Source organism: Drosophila ficusphila, unplaced genomic scaffold (genome assembly GCF_018152265.1).
Source record: "Drosophila ficusphila isolate 14025-0441.05 unplaced genomic scaffold, ASM1815226v1 contig_106, whole genome shotgun sequence".
Taxonomy (NCBI): domain Eukaryota; kingdom Metazoa; phylum Arthropoda; class Insecta; order Diptera; family Drosophilidae; genus Drosophila; species Drosophila ficusphila.
In genome coordinates, this window is record NW_025063993.1 from 4977561 (window position 1) to 4997977 (window position 20417).

The window sequence follows — 20417 nt, forward strand, 5'->3', positions numbered from 1 at the left end:
CCTGAGCGCCATTAACTCGGACCAGTGGACCAGGAAGCACGAGCAGGAGGAGAAGGAAGTGGACACAATGGGATGGTCACAGCCATAAACACACTTATAAAACAATAACAAGGCCATGACAGTGGAAATGGAACTACGCTAAGAAAAAATTATTTATTTATTCTGTTACTTTAAAAAATGTAACTTCATATGGTTAAATAAAAATAATTGGTTCTGAAATCTAGAAAACCGAAATCTTTATAGCAAAATAGTAGAACAGAGTAAAATATCTGTTTTCAATTTTCTTTAGGCACATTAAAAATCTTGAACAGTTCTTTCATGTAAATAAATAAATTTTTTATAGAAAAGAAACGTTTTAAATTCTTGGTTTAAGTAAAGCTTATAGCGTTAAAATAACACCTCTAAAATTGAATTTAGAAACCATTAAACAAAATAAATTCCCGAAGTAAGGATTAACGTCACAATAAAAATAACATTTTGCTGAAAGCCCCGCAATATATTTTTATTTCCTTGCAAGGCCTTGTTAAAGTATTTTTTCAAGGCCTTCCGCTGAGTAACAATAAACATTTTGCAAGATTTATTTGATTATTTTCTGCGAGTGCAAACGGGGACTCACCATCAGCTGTTGGATTCTCACAGAGCCACATCTTGCAACAGTGGCCGGGCACTTCGACGAGGCGCGGCGATCGGCAGGAAATCGTGTCCTCCGGCGCAGGCAGCTGCTCGTTGGGGCAGAGAGTCGAGCAGGCGTGGCGGCCATTCTGCAATGCCACATTAAAATACATTAAATGTGGCCCATTGTTGCTGCTGTCGGGTTGTTTATTTAGCTTTGGCCGGCCAGCCGAAAATAAAGTCATAATGTAAAGAAAATATTGGCCCAATCGCACGAGGATTCCCAAAACTTGGCAAGGTCCTCGACTTGGCCACGAACTTTGGCCTGTTGTTTCTTTCGTGTTGTGTGTGTGTGTTCTTGTTTATGGGGAAATTAACATTTCTTGCGGACCTCCACTGCTTTGTTTGTAATCCACTTTTTTCCTTTAAGCGGTCAAAGACCGATGATACTTTTTCCCCATTCCTTGCCATCGTCACGAAATTGCATTGCATAAATTGCAAGTGGCTGTGTTTTTATTATGCCACTTGATAAACTACCGTCGCAGCTGGAAATAAGGTGCAAAAACCGAAACAGACTTGGAAAACTAGCTGCGATTATAAAGCTGGGTAGTGGCAATAAAGCAATGCCAGGGATTTAATATTTCTTTTGTTTGCGCTTTGCCTATAAATGGACTTAAAATGCTGTTCTGTTAGCAAAGATTTTAAAAGCTGGAAAGCTGCTTAAATAGTACAAAAACGATGGCTTCTTTAAGCTTGGAAAATATTTGTTTAATTTCTTTAAACTGCAATTTATAAACTCACTCAAAAGAAAATCGATATAGGAAAAAAGGTGTTTCTTTTTAGTTAGACAACTAAAAATAGATAGCCAATGATTTTTAGCAAATATTTTGTGTTGATGCTTATAATGTTGAATATACAAACTAGCAAAAGTTAAAACCTCTTCATTTAATTATTGGAAACATCAACGAAAATGACACTTCTAAACTAAATGATAACACCAGTTAAACACAGTTTTACCCTCATTAGTGAAACAGAGTTTTTCCCCATTATGGTCGCTATCAAAAACTACTGTGCACCGCCCCAATTTTAATCCCGAGCATTTCACACTATATTTAAATTTTAATTAAAACGCTACCCAGCAAAAGCAATTCACATTCAAATAGTGGAAGTGCTGGCGCTAATCCCCACAAAAATACAGAGCGCCGAAATGGAGGCTAAAAACTAAAAACCAGAAGGCAAAGTGCTGGAAAAGCGGGACTAAGCACAGGTTAAACAACAGCGATGGCAACGAGAATCGTTTAACGAAACTGCAGTTGGCTTTTGGCGCGACTGCTCTTTGTACTCCGATATCTGTATTTGTAGTTGTATCTGTATCTGTATCTGTATCTGTATCTGGTTCTGTAACTGTGTATGCGTATCTCTGAATGTCTGTGGTTTGTGGCCAACTCCTGTGCGGATGGCCCTCGGCATTTGGCCACCGGCTGCGAACTGAGACCGGAGTCCTGTGTCCTGGGTCCTGTGACCCAGGACCTGCGACTCACCTCGCAAACGCATTGGGTTTTACAGTCCAATTTAAATGTGACTCCATGTGCGAATGTTGTGTTGCCAACGCTGCAATTGGCTGCAGGCGAGTAGGAAACCAAGACCATATCCCAATCCAGATGTTGCGTTGGCATCCATTGTTGTCACCGAAAAATAGTTGGGAAAATAGAAAACAGAAAATAGAAGAGTCAAACGAGCATGAAATAAGAACACTTTTCCAAGGCAAGCGGAAGGCGGAAGGCGAATTGAATTGCACAAGAACTCTTCGAAGGCAATGCGAACCTCAAACAATTCTTTGGCAATCAGTGCTCTGACTGGTTTATTATACATTCCATTTCGCATTGCCTTCATTCTTCACTGCTAATTTGTGTCATCAAATGCGTAATACATGTCGTATGTGCAACTCCAATGAATGGGAACCCAATTAATGTCAGTGCTGTTTGTTATAAATTTCGCTGGAATCGCATATTTACAACGCAAACAATAGACCTGCTGCCAGGCCACCGTTCGCCTCCGTGTCTCATCAAAATTGATATTGACAAATGCCTCTGCTTTATGGCATGCTATTAGCTGGCAAAAGTTTGTTTTTGCCTCCTTCTTTGTTTCACAGAGAGAAAAACTGTTTCAAGTTCTGCTTGTGCAAATTTCATGAAGATATATTATAATTATTGAGTTAGTTATTTTGAAACATCTACTACTATACTCATTATACAAAATAATTATTATGAATACAATAAAAAAAAAAAATAAATTATGAAAGTATAAAAAGTGATGTTCGAATTTGTTCATATAAATATTTAAGATCTAAGATCTAGTTGTTCTATTTTTACATAAAACAAGTATAATACTTTGTATTGGTATATTCCTACTATAATAATTGTTAACAAGTAATGATTATTGATACCTTTAAAAATATACTTTTCATTAAACTATAATTTAACCATTTCAATTTTTCACACTTAAATTCCCAAATCAACTTTTCATATTTAAACATAAGATGTAAGTAAATTCTTTTCTGATGATTTTCAGCCATATTAAGTGTAATTTAGATAAAATATATTATTTTAATGAGTTCTTAGATATTTTTTTGTGTGTCCTTTGGCTGTTACTGTTCCTGTTTTTCCCTTTGTGCTGGTCCTTGTTTTGGCCTAACCAAAAACTCGCATGTGTAGATGCCAATCACAATTACTGGGGCTTGTGGCGGGGCATTTGCAATCGCACTGTGGCGCTGAATTTGGCCCATGGATACGGGAGCACCGACCGGGAGAGGATCCCCTCCCGCTGCTGCTTTTGTGTGCAAGGGGATCGGGTACGTGTCCTGTACTTTTCCACTTTGAATTGATTTCGCTGGCAACGTGACTGCTGCGGAAGGACGAGAGGAACGTGTGCCCCCGCCTCCTTGGGCATCATCATTCATTTGGCATCAATGGTTAATGCGAAAATTGCCATTGCTGGCTGATTGTAATGAATATGGTCACGTTGTCGCATCTTTATGACATTAGCAATCTACGTTTATTATTGAAAAGCTTCTAGAGAACGACGGACAAAGCCGGAAGTATCTACGTGCATCGCACCCTTCACTCCGGCAATGTCGTGTCGTTTTCCAAAGTGCAATCTTCTTAATGTGTTTTTCCTCTCTCACAAGCAGACGTCTGCATTGAACTCACCCACTTCCACTTTGGTGGGAAGGATGAGCGTGCCCCCCAAGACAATGACATTTTGGAATATACACCTGTGCGGATGCTTTTCAAGGAATCGCATTTCCAAACAAAAACGAGGAAAACAGAATTGTTATTGAACCTTTGGAAGAAGTACAAATACGCTGAGCTCTTAGTCTAATTCTAAGAACATTAAGAAACACATTATTGAGAAATATTTTAACGCTATTCAAACCAATTCATCTAAGTAGGAGAACAAAATCACGGAAAATGTTTTTCAACCGTTTTTTTTAAGTTTTTCTGACTTTTTTTAAATATCAAAATACCGAAATATTTTTTCTTATAAAGAATAAAACCTTAAAATTTTTTTTAATTTTGATTGTGTCTAAAATAATAAGCTTTTCCCTAACTAATAACTAGAAGCACTATGATATTATATTCAGTAAGTGAGTTTATAGTTCATAACAAATCTTTTTTAAAACCATTTTAAACCTAATTCTTTTTAGATAAAAATAGCAAGTTTAATACAAATGTGCTTTGGTGTACATTTTCACTCTCATTTTCTACACAAAAATAAATATGTTAACTTGTGGATCGCCACTAATTCCCCATACCCGTTTCAGAGAAAGCCATCCGGAAGTGAATGCTGGAATATGCGATGGCAACGCTTTTATCTGCCGCTCCTGACAACATTTAGGGCTCTCAGCTGCTCGGGAAAGCGCACTCGAGAATTCCTCTATGTCTGCCAAGGTGTATAAATAATACACACACATTTTCCTGCTTACACTCGATGTCGTGCCTTTCGAAATGAACTCGTGGCCCGTCGTCTACCCTTTCTGATGGCGTGGCACATTTTTTGCGACCCCGTGTCCCTTTGTTGGGGTCATCATCACCGACCCCTTGCCCCGCCCCCTCCGCCTCCTTGCGCCCTATTTGGGGTCACGTGTGCGCAGTTTATTTGTTTTATGCGGCCTCTGTAAGGCCCTGTCTTTGGACTCGTCCCTCCTTTGGCTGTACGGAGTGTTTGTTTTACTTAGAGTTTTAGATTTACTTAAGTCGTTGATGACCATGACCAAATAAAGTTTCATTTTGTGCAAAGATTTACAGCACTCGAGCGTGCGCGACAAGTTTTGAGTGCCCTCCGCCGTTGGCCCTGCAGCGGATCATGGAAAGGACTACGGCAAAAGCCAGTCGAACAAAAGTTGCGAAAGAACGCTTCCAGCTGCAGCCCATGCTGCGTATGCGCAATTTTTGTTGCTCGAGTGTTTGCTTGGGACGTCATGTGATTGAGGGCTGAGTACTCTGCCCAATTCTACTTCACAAACTAAAGCCTGCTCTAAAGATTGCCAATGGCCCTAGGATATGTTTAAACACACTTGGCAGAGATTGCTGAACGAAATCCAAAGGTACGAACGAGTGTTAACAAGTTTAACAAGCTCGAAAAAGCTTAGCAAGAATTCTAGTAGATAAATGGGAATTAAAGTTTTGATGGGAAGATTAAATTCAAATCTTACAAGGAATATTAAGGAATATTTAACTTTCAAAGCTTTTATTTTTATCTTACCATCAGCATTCTAATATAATAATTTAACTAAGGCATCAAAAGTTACAGAATTAAAAAAACTCGATTTAAATAAAACTGTATTTTTTAAAAGTAGTTGCTAAGTTTTCAAATAAAAATTTTGTTTATTCACTACCTGAATATTGGTACAGAAAATACGAATCATTCAAAAGAAGCATACATAAATCTCAATTTTTATGATTGCACGTAAGTTGTGAAAAGTGGCTTTCCCCCGTAAGTTAACTTTGAAAAAGTTTCCTTTTATACGACTTGGCCCTTCTCTGGCGTAGTCTGCAAATGATATGTTCCGACTAATCTTTGCAGCTCATTCGGAGTGAACTTTCTGGTTCTTGGCTTGTTTGTGAGAACTCTTCATTGCTTCACGTATTCGCAAATATGTTGGGCCAAGTTCGCAGCGTCTCGGCATTTTTCGTGTTCCGATAACTTTCGAATAAAGACCAAGTTCTACAGTTTAAATAAACTTGTTCTGCAATGCCTGGACAATGGATTCTGGACCTAAGCGTTTTGACTCTGCACAGAAGAAAAAATCACTGATATTTTTATTTTCAAGAAATCAATGAAAAAATTTTCTAATGGAAAATGAATATTTGAGCTAAGCCCAAGAATACATAATAGTAAAATTCAGTTTTTAAATCTAAACATTGCTTTAACTTTTCGCATTGAATACATTTTTAAACCATATTTTATGAAATATTAAATTTATTAGTTAAACAAATAGTTTACTTAATTAATTAAATAATTAAATATTGGCAAAGTTTAGAAAATGTTTTTTTCTCCTTTTTATAAGCAATTTTAAAGGATTCTTTTATTATCTCTTTAAATGTTGATAAGAGATTAACACCGCAGCTGTTTTTATTGAATATCTGAAAGGATTGCACTCACTTGGTAAGGGAATTCGGAAATGTTTGGGCTTGGTGTTCGGTAATTCCATATTTTTTGCATGTGTGAATGCCAGACAAACGTGTGGGGCATTGATATGGGCCCGGAGCAGAACCAGTCGGAGGACTACGTGCCAGGCCCCGGAGCTCAGCTCAGCTTGGCCGGCTAACTTTTATTTTGGTTTTGGCCAGGCACAAGCTGTATTGGCATTTGACTCAAAACTTTTGACTCGAAACGGGGTTCGGGGAATAAGGGCCAATATAATACTCGTATATAAAAGTGTATATGCAGCTATTCTGGCAGCTCGATGTGGGTTGGATATGTTGTAACACCCTAGGAGCGAAAAGTTTTTGGCACAGTTCGGACTACTGCTGTTTAATTTTGAACAGCTTTCTACGACATCGTGTGGGGGCTGCACGGAAAGCATAAAGGCCAGAGAAAGAGCATGGAAAATGGCACATGTCGAAGCGAATTGAACACACTGACCCCTCCCAAACAGGGGGAGGGAAAAATGGAAAACGGAAAATGAAGAAAACGAATCGAACATAAAACCATTAAAATCACTTTACTCGTTAGTTAGGCGTTCGAGCTGGTGTGCGTGTGGCTGTTTCCCAGGAGATGGAATCTGCTAAGCCGGGATCTACTGGATATAGGTGCACAATAAATGTTCGGAAACGGGTCCACAACTTTGGCAAGAGCGGCAGAGGCATTGAGGACAACAAAAAACATTTCCTGTCTGCAAGTTTTAATGAAATTTTTGGCCCTTCGATTATGTCCGTCTATTTTGTTTTTCTTTTTTCTCTTCACGGCAAAAGAAGCTTCAGAATTTTAGCAATTTAGATAAAATTATAGGTCTTGCAAACAATTAATGATGTGTAAAAAAATAAATACAAAATATCGAACTTAAATTGCTTACGAATGTTATACAAATTTTCATTTTTTTCCACTTCTTTGTTGAAGCAAATTAAGCCTGTTTGCTTATATATTTTAAACTACATTCCATAGCGTTATTTTTGTACAATTAAAGTGACAAAGTGAACTATCCAGTTTGAAGTTCTTTTTCTTTTATAGACTTCAGCTAGGAAATGCACTTAAAAAAACCATCTCCGTAAGTCCCACTTGATGGTGATGATGATGATGACAGGGCAGGCCTTTGATTAATGAAGCCCACAGTAAATGTAATTCGTAAATCTGCTTTCCCGAACGAATTGCAAATACCCATCGAGTTCGTGCAATTCAATTGGAATCGTGAAGCCTGGCGAAATCCTAAGGAACTTACCCGGATTGGGATGCCTGGGCAACTGATCCACGGATTGCATAATTAAGGAAAGAGCATTAATGGCATTCATAAAGATTTTCATGGCTGCTTCGTTATTGTTCAAAAACTCACTTTGATGGCCTTAAAGCCCAGACTGAGACTCGCCTCGACTTCAGCAACGAGACCATTACCAAAAATACCGAGCAGCGGCAGCAGTATCAGCATTTTCTGTAAGCAGATAGAACAGATTATTTGGTGGGTGGAAGGAAGGCAGAAATAAGGTAAAAAAGGTCAAAGCCGTCGCCGTCGACTTTATTAAGGTCAATTCAATGTCTGGCTCGGTTTTCGGTTACGGCTAATGGTTACGACTACGGCCATGGTTACGGCTTTTCCCGTCCTCCGCCCAAGTTTGTGTTCTGAATTTCGGTTCGAGTTTTCCTTGCCTTCTTTACACTTTTCACGGATTTTCACACCTGCACCCACCTTTAATATTTGCACGAATTATTTTTTTCACAGGCAGCAGACGAAGTTTTTTTATTTATTTCTCTTTTTTTTTTGTTGGAGAGCGAGCAATGTTGTAATTAATCTGGTTACTGGGATAAGAAGCTCAATGAACAGGTGCTTGTAAAAGTTCTGGCTAGTTTTTATATTGGTTTTTATGCAGGCCTTTCGGACAAGGTTACGGTCTATATCTTGTTAATTTGCATTTGCCTGTTAAGGTCAGAGCGCAGTAAGATAAATCAAAATGTCGGAAACAATTTCAGCAGAATAATAAAAGCCGACCTTGCCAGCGGTAAAAACGCGCAAAAAGAAGTTATATAAATTTACATAAATTAAACTCAAATTTAATACAATCTGTAAGTTCTTTAACAATATTTAAGTTAAACAATTGCAGTAATTATTTAATTATCGTTAGAAAAATATTATTATTAAAAATATAAATATAAATAAAAGCACATGCCATTTAATTAATTATTTGCTTCCCTCTGAATTGTCATTTCGCAAAGACATATAATCGCAGTTTGTATTTAAACAATGCCCAGCTCAATTATACTGCTAATTGATTTCGATTGGCAGGCAAACCGAATGGCGGAAGTTACATTTTCCCAGAGGAAGCTGCAATTGATGCGGATGAGCACATTTAATAATTTCCCCTTGTTCCTCTGGGCTTAAGCCGCCCCAAAGTCGCCCGCATTTTCGCACTTTGGCGTTAAATGAAAAATGTGAAAAGCGATATATTTATGGAGGATCTCTTACGTCTGGGAGTGGTAATTATTTCATGGGCTGGTTGTGTTCGCCCGCCTTTGTTTGCAATCAATTTACGCGCTAAGAACACGCATACGCCGTGTTGCCAACGTCGCGGCGGCTTGTTTTTCATTTCGCGCACAAAAGGCGAAAAAGCTCATTAAAAAATATTTCCCACTCATGCGTGAGCATTTTAAAAAGGTATTTAATTAAACTTTAATAACAAAAACAATAAGCGGTCGGCTACAAAGTGGAGGAGCAAAGCGGCGGACGGCGAACGGCGGATGGTTTAATGCGAAAGATTTCAATTAACGAGACGGACCTCGTGAGCTGCTAAGTGGATAAACAGACCGAGGACATCGGCAGGGCGACGGATGAGTGGCCATCGCTCACACTCAACTCATGTGGAAGGCTCGCCCGCTCGGATGCAGAAGGACTGCATCAATGGACTCCATTGAATGCGGCTTCATTAAGGTGGCGCTCCAAGGAGCTATCCCCAGGTCCTTGTCGTAATTATCGCAATTACAATGAACGATGACGATGGAAATGTAAATGCAAATGGGAAAGGTAATGGGAATGGAATCGAAACGGAAATGGAAGTGGATGTGGAAGTGGACATGGAGACTTCTGTGGGAGAGGACAGTCAACAATAATAAAAGCCAACGAGGCGCATGAGAGCAGTAAACAAAGGAGGAGCACCGGAATCACAGGTCCTAGAAGAACCCTTTAATGTACGAATCCTCGGATATGGCTAGGAGGCTGCACATCTCTGATCTGTTAATTGCGAGGCGAATGTGGGCCAAGCAACACACATTGCCACATGTTGCTCGCCGCCTTGAATGGAAAAGTGGGAAAAGTGCAAGGAAAAAGGAGCAAAACAAGGGAAAACCCGGTAAAAACCCATCCATTTACCCGGCCATCCATCCATCCTGCTGTCTGCTTTGTGTTTATAATTATGATGAAAGGGGAGGCTGAAAAGCTGGAGGAAACTGATGGAAGCTGGAGGAAACTGGAGGAAGCCCAACTATTCAGCTTTAGGCGATCCGGGACAAAATGTGTGTGTCACTTCGGAAATGGGGAGGTCCGTTTAAAAATGTTTCCCACAGAATCCTGATGATTTCAAAACAGAACAGGATGGAACAACTCTGGGGAGCTATATCATTAAATTTAATGAATAGATAACAACAAAGACGGAACTTGCCGAAGAGAAAACCCGAAAATTATGCAGCAAAAAGTTTGACCCACTGAAAAGTGCCGGAAAGTGCTGCAGAAATCTGACCTCAAGTTGAGCCTTTGCTGACAGGATTTTATGAGCTCTTTAAATGGCCATTTACCCGTGAATTGATTAATGATCCGCCCGACAAACTCCCCCTCATAATTCGACGGCTTTAAGCGCTTTTAAGCCATGTTTGGCCGCCGGAATATGTTTACTTTTGGTTTGGTTTGGTTTGGTTTGGCCCGGCCAATGAAATTAATGATATTGTTAAGCCATTTTAAACGAGCCAACAAATTAATCTTGTTTAATTTTTGAAGTCGAGCATAATGGTACCGGCATTAGCGGCTGATGCCCTATTTTAATGTCTCACTCCCAAGTGAAAATCAGTAAAAATCCGGATTCCTCGGGGGCAAAGCTGATTGTTTGACTGCTCATCATTCATAAGCCGTGGTATCTGCGTGTGTTAGCGGGTGTATTGCAACGTTAGCATCTTATTATTCAGAGCACACACGATGCCAACAACCGCTGTCAGCGATGACAACACTGGCATTCGTGTCATAATGATGATGATGGCGATGATCATCATCATCGCCATGTTGATGCCGCTTTTCGGGATGATAACAACGCGTGACAACAATGCTGACACATCGAAAGATTGTCATTCCATCAATTATTCAGGAACACGCAAATCATCAACAAAACGCTCAGCATTCAAGGAGTCATCGGCCCGACCTCTAACCTCCAGCCCACCACTGCAAATGGATCAAAACCAGGCAACGTCAACATGCAACATACACAAATAAAAATAAATATAAATATATAATACAATAAATACAATAAAATTTCTATAAACTAAAAAGCAGAAATTCGTTTTAGGATAATAATAGGTACAATATACATTATTTTCTCTGCTGAAATATTATATAATAATTACCATTTTAGCTACTAATTTTTATAAGATTGATAAAACAATTTTTAATGTTTATTTCACCAGACAAACATGTTTTGCCAGAGATTCTGTTATATGGTATATAATAATACTTTTATACTTTTTCTCTCTGTAAACAAATGGGGCAGGAGTCTACAAATATTAAGTGATACAATTTGTATTTGGTAGGAGGGCTTTTGCCGCAGGCTCTACTCAATGAACAACAACAATTGAGGGCGTGCTGAGTCCAAAACAACAAGAAAAAAAATAGAAGGAATCATTGGCATGAATATCTGAGTGTTTTTATTTATGACTGCGCGTCAATATCCTGTCAGACTAGGATTGAGACTAGGAATGAAAGGGGGAGGGCTTAGACTGCTCTTTGACCCGACTAGAACAGAAATCAATCAACTCTGGGCCCAAACGGGAAAACTAACAACTAGAAGAGGGCTGAGTAACGAGTTGGTGGATGTGGATGTGGATGTGGAGAAGGTATCTGAAGGATGCGAAGTGCTCATGGAGCTATAAATCCGAGCTTGACACGGTTAAGTGTTGGTGCTTAACAAAGGCTTACTGCCAGAACAGGAAGAATAGGGAAAAGGGGGAAGGGGAGAAGTCCTGCGATACAAATCATAATCAATCTGAAGGCAAACAAGAAAGAGAAATTTGCCTACAACTCAAGACCTCATCCGTTTGTGCTAGTTGAAAAACCCTTTTATCATGCTGCGAATCACTTAACGTAGCGTAAATTTCATTTGCAGCTAATTGAAATTCATTCGGGCGAAATCTAATTAAGTCAAAAGTATATCCTGTCGCCAGAGGTACGTGTCCTTCCAAGCAACAAAGTCTGGCGCAAAGTGATTCATTCATTGCGATAAATTAAGACGGCTCAGGACTCTGAGTACTTCCTTCCAGCCTCCCAGGGGACATATTTTCGTTCACATTCACATTCACGTCCTGATATAAATATCCTGACTGCGAACGTGTCGTGTCCAATGAATATCAACAGTTTGCCTCGGCCTCCCTATTTTTTGACAACTTTCGTAGCGATTTGTTTAGCCAAATCATCAGCATAAAAAGAGGAAAAACTCAATTACAAAATATCAGAAAATCGCAAACAAATAAATTAAGGATACAAATGTGGCTAAGGACTGCGGCAAACTCGGCTCAAATCGAAATGAAATAGTGACACAGGCCAAAGGCAAATACAAAGCCGCACAAAAGGAAAAAGGTTAAGCCAAATATTTATCCAGCCGCCCAAGGAGTTGGGCGATGGCTCAAGGGGAAGGGGAAGTGCAGGAGGGGGAGTCCTTTTCCGTAGTCTGTATGTAATTACCAGGCAAGGACTGCAAGTACAGCTGTGCCTAAGTACATAGATCCCAACGCACACACTAAAGGACAGAAGATCTACACAGAGCACAAATACCTCAATTAAAACTATTTCTTTCAGTTTTATTTAAGTAAATCCTCAACCTTGGTAATAACTTTAAAAATAGAGTTCCATTTAAATGGATTATGGATTAATGGATTGCTTGATTATTAGCTACTATAGTTAGTATAAATTATAAAATTAGCTATCTTTGAAAAACTTCAGATGTTAAATACCATTAGTCTTACATACCTTTGATATCTACAACCCCTTATAGTAAGCATTTTAAATTCAATATATTTTTTTTTTAATAAATAAATATAGTTGCTTGGAGCCTTTTTTATTGTAAGCGTGAAATATATTTTGTTTTTCCTATCAATTGACCATAGTTTTAAAGATTTTTCCAGTGTTGGGATTGGCATGTGTGTGTTACGGCGTACGTGGCTTTATGCTTAAATAAACATTTGTCCGGCCTTTCGTCCTGCTCCTTGGGCCACCGTCTTTGCCCCGTTTACATAGCGCCCAGCAGGCTGGCAGAGGCAGTCAGGCAGTCAGTCAGTTTTGCCGGTCAAAGCCAAATCGTTGATTGCATAAGTTGATGGCCGACACATGTCCGAGATATATAGTGTCGATATAGTCTGTGTTTGTCTGTGGGCGCAAAGGCCCCGGGTTACTCACGTGTGGTTGCTATTCACGTCTAATGATGTCTGTGCAGGTTGCATTGGCTGCTCCTGCTCCTGCTCCAAGGATCCACCTCCTCCTGCTGCTCGAGTGACCTGCAAGGGAAAATGAAATTTATATTGCGAGTTGCTGCACACTGATTGCTTTATTGAGATGCTCGGATAGAGATCTCCTGGACTCATCATGGATTAGAGACTGTGGACTGTGTATCGGCAAATTGCCCGAATGCAACATTCATTTGAAGTTTCTCTGAAGATTTTAATTGACTTTTTGCGGCGCAATCAATTGTCTAATATACTTGACAGACAATTGAAATTTTCAAAGCGTAGCAGAAGAACAAAATTAATTTAATTGGAGCGAACTAAAATCTCTCCAGACAAAAAGAATAAATAAAAGATCTCTAGAAATCTGTGCAATGACCCAACGGAATATGCTCCATTTATAAAGTCTTAAAGTCAGCCGACTGTGCTGATTTTTTTTTATTTTTCATAAGAGTTTCATCAAATCAATTACTCAAATTTTTCTTCAATAAAATCAGCTTATAATTTAAAATTTATATTGGAAATGGCACAACAAAACACAGATATCTCATACATACTTAAATTCTCAACACTTAAGTCTTCTGGTGCATAAAGAACTTATTTAAAACTTTTTGAAGGTTTTAATGAAAAACGTTTGTGGTCATCTCTGCAGTCAATCAATAATCAATTTAATATTTCAGTATGTGGTCATGCAAAATTGTCATATTAATTAAGCAAGCCAAAAAATGCATGGTTATAATAATAAATAAATTATTTCTCAGGAAAACGTAAGCTTTTAGAGATTTGTGCGTGTTTTGTGAGATGTTATTTAATATTTTAAATGTAGGCTAAACTTTACTCTCAATCAACAGAATATACAAATTGCTCAAGCAAAATTGGCAAATTGGATTTCCCCAAGGCAACCAAAACACGAATCAGTTTTATTAAGGGGTTATATACCTTTTTTTTTTTTCAAAAAAAAAGAAAATTTTTTTTTTGCTGAATCCTAAAGTATATCCCCTAGAGAACATTTTCCCAAATTTTTGAAGAGATCCGAATAATAGTTCGATAGGAAAACAGCGTTTTGAAGCGCGGTTCGTCACTTTTGTAACGCAACGTAAAACTTTGAATGCGATTATCTCAAAGTCGTTTTTTTCCAAAAGTGCCTTTGCTGTGACCGCGATTGCACAAGAACTATTTGATCGATCTTCTTCAATTTTTTTTTAAATATTCGTAATGATTGTGCCGAGTTCGTCATTGAATCAGTTTTTATGCGCCAATTTCGATTTTGCAGATAAGAATTTTTTAATAAAATTTTTAGATCTCGAAAAATCAACTTTTTGGAAAAATTGTTACTGTATGCAAAAAAAACCAAATATTCTTGAAGTAATTCAATGACGAACTAGAAATAATACTAAACTAATAAAAATTTTTTGGTTTATTGATCTCAGTTGACCCGCTGGACTTCCATCGTGGTCACCGCAAGCCGCTATAAAAAAAAAAGGGTTATGAGAGAATTGCCATAACTTCGGAAGTTATTTATATTTTTTTAAGAACAAACGTTTGTTGTGTCTATAAAAACATGTACTATCAATAAATAATAACCTCAGTATCATAAAATAATTGCTACACACCTGAAAAAAATCCAAAGTTCCCTAATTTTTTTCGCTCAAAAAGGTATATAACCCCTTAACCAACGAAGAAATCGAGATATTATTAACAGTTGAAATAAACAAAGAACAGGCCATAAAGCAGATCGAAGTCATCGAAACATTTTTAATAAATTGTTATTTCTGCCTTTTATTCATACTTCCTGATGCCGTTTCCTCGATACTTTTGGTGTGTTTGTGTGTGGCAAGGTGTTTGTTATCGTTTGTTATATTGCTTGTTATGTAATGTAATTTATACACACCCATACCGAGAGAGAGATTCGAATACAATGTCATAAACGGCAAGGACACAAAGGCAATTCCGCATGGCATTACGGGCAGACAAAACAAATGGCAAAGGAAGACGGAGGAAGGAAGAAGGAGCCAAGGAGCGGGATGCGACTAAAAGCCAAAAAGTACGCGTTTGGCATAAATGATAAGCTGGCAACGCAGCAGGACATTCCCCCCTGCATGAATGTCCTGGTCATGGACCAGACATCTCCCCCGTTCCTTACCAAGTCCTTCGTCCTTTCCCCTTGTTCCCGTGTCTGCGTTTGTGTCTGTGCCTGCCTGTTTGACTTTTGAATACTTAACAGGATAATGAAATGTCAAAAGTGCGCAGGCGGCCCAGGAAAGTATATCCTGCTGGCCTGTCCTGCGGCACACCTCCCCTCTGCCCACTTTTGTCCTTCCTGTTCAGCCCATATTGATATTCCTCGGGCTGTTGTGGAGTTTTATTGTGTTGTCCATGCCTAAGTGAACGTCACGGCGTGCCGCGCGCATTAAATCATAACGAGGAAAAAGAAGGAGCCCCGCTGAAGGATAACCAAGAGGCAGGATATAATTTTTGTTTTTTAATTTTCATATACTCTTTTCAGTTTTTTACATTTTAAATGCGTGTTTCAACGCATATAAAGCGTTTATTAAAATTTTAATAATGTACCAGCTTAAATTATAAATTGATATTAATTTTAATTATTTCACAAAAGTTTAAATATTATCGTTTTTCAAGCGGTTTGCAGTAAAAAACGAATAGCAAGCTAAAGAAAAAGTTTTTTGTTTCTTTTTTTTTAAAATATACTTATTTCCCCACTAAAAATATTTTATATGTTGGCATTAAAAAATGAATAAAATATGAGATCAGTAAAAAACATATTTTTTTAATACCACCCACATCACTCATTTAAAGTACCACATTCACAAAAAAGAGTACCAAAAGCGAATGAAAAATGTGATATCCCAGTAAAAGGGACCACATCTCTCTCACGGAATGCTTGTCTTTTTTTTTTTTTTTGGTTGGCCATTTTATGTTTACATAAATTTAAATTGACACAAATGCGTTTTGGGTGCCCCGGCAAATAAAAAAGTCAAACCAGGAACCAAATGATAAACTTCATAAATTATGACAGTTTTATGCTCCACTCGGCGGTCGGTTTACGCTTTATTTATTTGTAGTGATTGCAAGTGAATTGAATATGTATTTATGCATTTCCATGCCATTACTGAATGAAAAACAAAGGGCAGGACAGGTAGATTTCCCATCCTCGAAACTTGCCTTTATCCCCAGAATAAAGCAGCTTTAATCAAGGCTACTTTTGTGGCAAGTTTTTGTGTGCGAGTGCGGAAGCCATTTGCCCTGCCAGTTATTCTGGGTATATCCATCGAGACTTCCACGCTTAACTCAAATTGCTGTTACTGTTCTTTTCCTTCTTTTGTTTTTGTATTTGTTGGGGAAAACAAGAGAAAGTTGTAATCAATAAAGTAAATGACCCAGGCACTTTAGGACGACCAGGGAACGTATACTGGGAAATAAGAGGCAGTGATAGTGAATGGGCCAAGTGTTGCTATGATTGATTTCCTTCAGTGGAGAAGGCGATTTGGAGTGAACAGACAAGATATGGTACTTATGGTAACATGAGGAAGTTGGCCAGATATTAGGCTAATCAATTTGGCTTGTGTTTCAATAACACATTAGCTATAGAAGAGCATTGAAAGCCAACGAAAGCTAATGTAAAATCGATGTCAATGAAATCACTAACCAATATTAAAGTTTAAAACATAAGTAATGATTGTAGGTTGTCTAAAAGACTTATTTATGTTTAAAATATTATTATGTTATTATGTTGCAGTTATCAAATACTTATATCCCAGCTTACAAGCTACCTAAAAATATCTTTCCAATGACCAGCCCACACTCATTGTTAACATTTTTATTAATTAAGAAAATGGACTAAAGGTAAAATACCCACTCACACACGCATAATTGATTAATTTGGCTCTTTTGTAAGCAGGCAACATTTATTTGGCCCTTCGCTCGAGTTCCACTTCATTTTGTTAATGAACTTGGAAAAGTCCCTTGAGAAGAAAAGCGTATTTTCGGCTTGAGTATAATTGAATCGAATTCAAATCAACGAAAACACAAGGCGGCCGCATTGCAAACACTCCAACAATGAGTTGTAAAATATTCAACGATAAATTTATGTGCGACTTGTTTAATGTACATACCGCCTATTGACTCTTTAGGCCAGCTTGCCAATTAGGCCCGGCTCGAGGGCCAAAAAACTACGAACAATGGGTAAGAAGCAGAACAAGCAAACTTTGGCCACAATCTTAACAAGAAAATCTGTAAATTACACGCCACAATTACGGCAAGATGGGTGGTGGGGTGGCGGGATGGCAGGAAAGCCCCAAATATTTATACACCTAAATAGATTTGATGGCATAATTGAAATTTGTTGTTATTGGTCGGGGGCCATTCCGCTCAATATTTGTGTGTTTGCAATTTGCATAAATGCCAAATGGCAAATGGCGAATTGTGACACATTGCTGCGGGGTTTGTTAAGGAATGAACTATAGGATGGGCTGTCCTACGACGGCATTGTCCTGGGAGAAGTCCCAACTTTTCGCCGAGCCGAGCAACAATTTATTTTCTTCTTTTGATAATTTAACTTTTTTCTTTGCAGCTGAAAATTGGATTTGTTGCGACCGACTTTCAGACTTTCAACGCTTGTAACGAATGTTGAACAGCAGAAAAAGTTGTTTTTCTAATTGCAGTCGTAGCCTTTGGGGTCGGGGAAAATTTCGAGGCTGGGCAGATGGCTGCTGCCGGGGGCTATAATTTCGAACAACTTTATCAGGTTATTTAATATTCATTTGTTGAAGATTTCGCGTCGTTCTGAGCTCGGCTTTGTGCGGAGATATCAAAGAAATTAACAAAGACGACATATCTCGCAAAAAAATACACACAAAGAGGCCACAACAATTGGAATTGTGTGACTTTAAGTGGCATTCCAGCTAATAACGCAGATAAGCGCGAAAAACTTTCCTAAAACCCAAAAAGTTTTGAAGAGATAAAAGCCGATACTCGCCATCTGATTATCAGAAATTAAAATGGAATTTTCCAACTAGTTTAGATAATCTGATGAAGTCAATGAAATAACTTAGTTCCTGCTTTGGAGTAAATAAAAAAGCATTTGTTAAGTACTCATTTAGACATAAGGTTGTCTTTTATTTAAACCTTTTTAATTTAATAATAATTTAGAACAAGGTAAGCACTTATGAATTTTAATAAGAACCTGTAGAAGATGTAGTTTAACTAAAATAAAATTTTAAAATATTTTACAAAACCACCTTCATACAATTACTTGTGGGTTTTTGAAGTCATTTACCCAATTAATTGTATTCTCAGCCATTCCCTTTTCCCTAAGGGTTTTTAAATAACGCGAAGTGATAAGAGCAACTTGTCTTGTTTTTAACCGCCCTACAAATCGCTCCCCAATTAAATCCTTTCTTGTTTTATTCGTGAGCTAACTTTGCATTTGAAACTTTTTTGTTCGCCCGGCAAGACAAACAAGCCACCCCGCGGGTGAAATCTTTTCTAGTCGCCGACTATGAACCTTTAATGGGAGTCCTGAGTCCGAGCCATTTAATGTGCTTACATTCATTTCGTTTTAAATCTGTGATAAAGTGGGGGTCGCTTTAAGCCCGGTCCTTCGTCCTGAGTGCCATTCTGCTTCCATCCTGCGGAGCAAAAGTTGTCGCCGTGTCGCGACAAACGCAATTCTTTACACGACGACGAGTTTTGTGCGCTTTTTGTTTCCTCTTTTTTTCGCTTCGTTTTAAGGTTTCCGTTCGCCTCCCCTTTCGGGTTTGGATTTTCCCTTGCTTTCCATGCCTTTTCGTGCTTCCGGTTGTGTACGCGCTTTCTAGATTACTTTTATAAGTGAATTTGTTGCGGTTTTCCGCAAAATTTACAAGTACGTGAGAAAATTAGAGCTTAGCCTCTTGGAGCCGCAGACGCTTGTTGCTCGGCGCGTCCTTTCGCCCTCGCATTCCTGGCCTTATTATGCGGCCACTTGGGCAGCGCGTTGAAGAGGCTTTGGCGCGCTTAAAATGTGCAACGCAGCGTATGCGTAATTTATGCACGAACATCGCTCATACGCCGCGTTGCAGCAGGCGTGCCAAATTAGCAAGTTCATTATTTGCTTAGCCATCGCCTTTTGCCAATTTAACGCCAATCCCAAATGCGACTAGCTTAAAAGGGAGTGGGAGGAGTGATTTCCTGCTCTGACATGAAAATAAATTCGATGGCTCTAGCTCTCTGCCACGCTGAAATAAAGTTTCATCTTGGCCCGCGAATGAGCAAGACAAAGTTTTCCTCACCCCACCCCCACCACCGCCCATCAACCCGTGTCCCCTCCACGGTGGGCGTGTCTCCGCCCCCTGGAACGTCTGTCTTGCTCTTTGTGTGCGGGTGTGCGGTTTTGTCTGTATTTGCAGAATTGTTAGTTTCACGCTTTGTTTGTTGAGATTAGCTGGCAGCTCTCCCTTCCAATCCCGATCCCATCCCCCATCTTCCCAGTTCCGTTCCCGAAAATCCCCACCCCCACCCCCTGCTGACAGCCCCCTTGCTGAGCTTGCCGCAACGCACGAAATAAAATTGTGCAGCTTACTTTACTTTATTTGCGCCAACTTATGCCACGCCGCAGTGCTACACTTGTTTTATGGATGCCCTGCAATTAAGTCCGTGGGGGAGTTGCCCAAGTTTGTCATTAAGAATCGCAGAACGTTCGGTTAGTCACCGAGTTTTCCTAACTAATGATAGGACATTTGATAAACTAGGTATCTAATATAAGTATGTATTTATATGCCAACGTTGCTCATTAATTAAAGCTATTGTTTCTGAGATATTTGTTAAACAAATCGCAAGCCACTATCTGTAGTCAAATTCTTACAAGAAGTTCAGTAGTCATTAAAGGAATTTTTTTGTAGGTAACAATAGTTTTATTTTAAAATCGTTTGATGCCTAATCCGGTTGAAAATAAAATGGTTTAAATATTTAAAATAATGTTAACAATTCAGTAACTTGTAATTCTTGGGTTTCTAACAAAATTGCTTTACTAGTTATTTTCGTTTTAGAAATATATTCAAGTCACTTTATTAAAGCTATAACATATTTTTTTACTTTATCATCTTTGTAGTTCTCAAGTTTCATTTATCAAATAGAAAAATAGATAGGAATGTTCAATGACTATGCTTATCTTATACACAACTACCACCCAGATTTCTTCCTGGAGAGTGTATCCCTACTTCGTACAAACCAATTGGCCCCAAACACATTTCGCCAGCTTTATTTGCTTCGTTTGTTTGTTGCCTTTTGCAAGAGCAAAGTTTGCACGTGAAAATTGCGTTCACATGTCTTCCGCAATTGTGTCTGTGTGTTGTCTGTGTGTGCGAGTGTTTTTTTCCGGATTGGTGGCGAAAATTCGCTGGCGTGTG

At 38.7% G+C, this 20417-nt stretch overlaps 1 protein-coding gene across 1 annotated transcript in view; it reads right to left on the bottom strand.

The window, feature by feature from the left end:
- The window catches only part of LOC108099864, a 63066-nt gene that overhangs the window by 21327 nt on the left and 21322 nt on the right, over positions 1-20417 (bottom strand). Inside the window, exons 2-6 of the mRNA XM_017203512.2 lie at positions 12968-13065; positions 7664-7759; positions 7553-7574; positions 2154-2233; positions 617-761 (exon numbers count right to left, since the gene is read on the bottom strand). Of these exons, the coding sequence (XP_017059001.1) occupies positions 617-761; positions 2154-2233; positions 7553-7574; positions 7664-7756 (340 nt within the window). The 5' untranslated portion in view covers positions 7757-7759; positions 12968-13065. The remainder of the gene's footprint in view (positions 1-616; positions 762-2153; positions 2234-7552; positions 7575-7663; positions 7760-12967; positions 13066-20417) is intronic.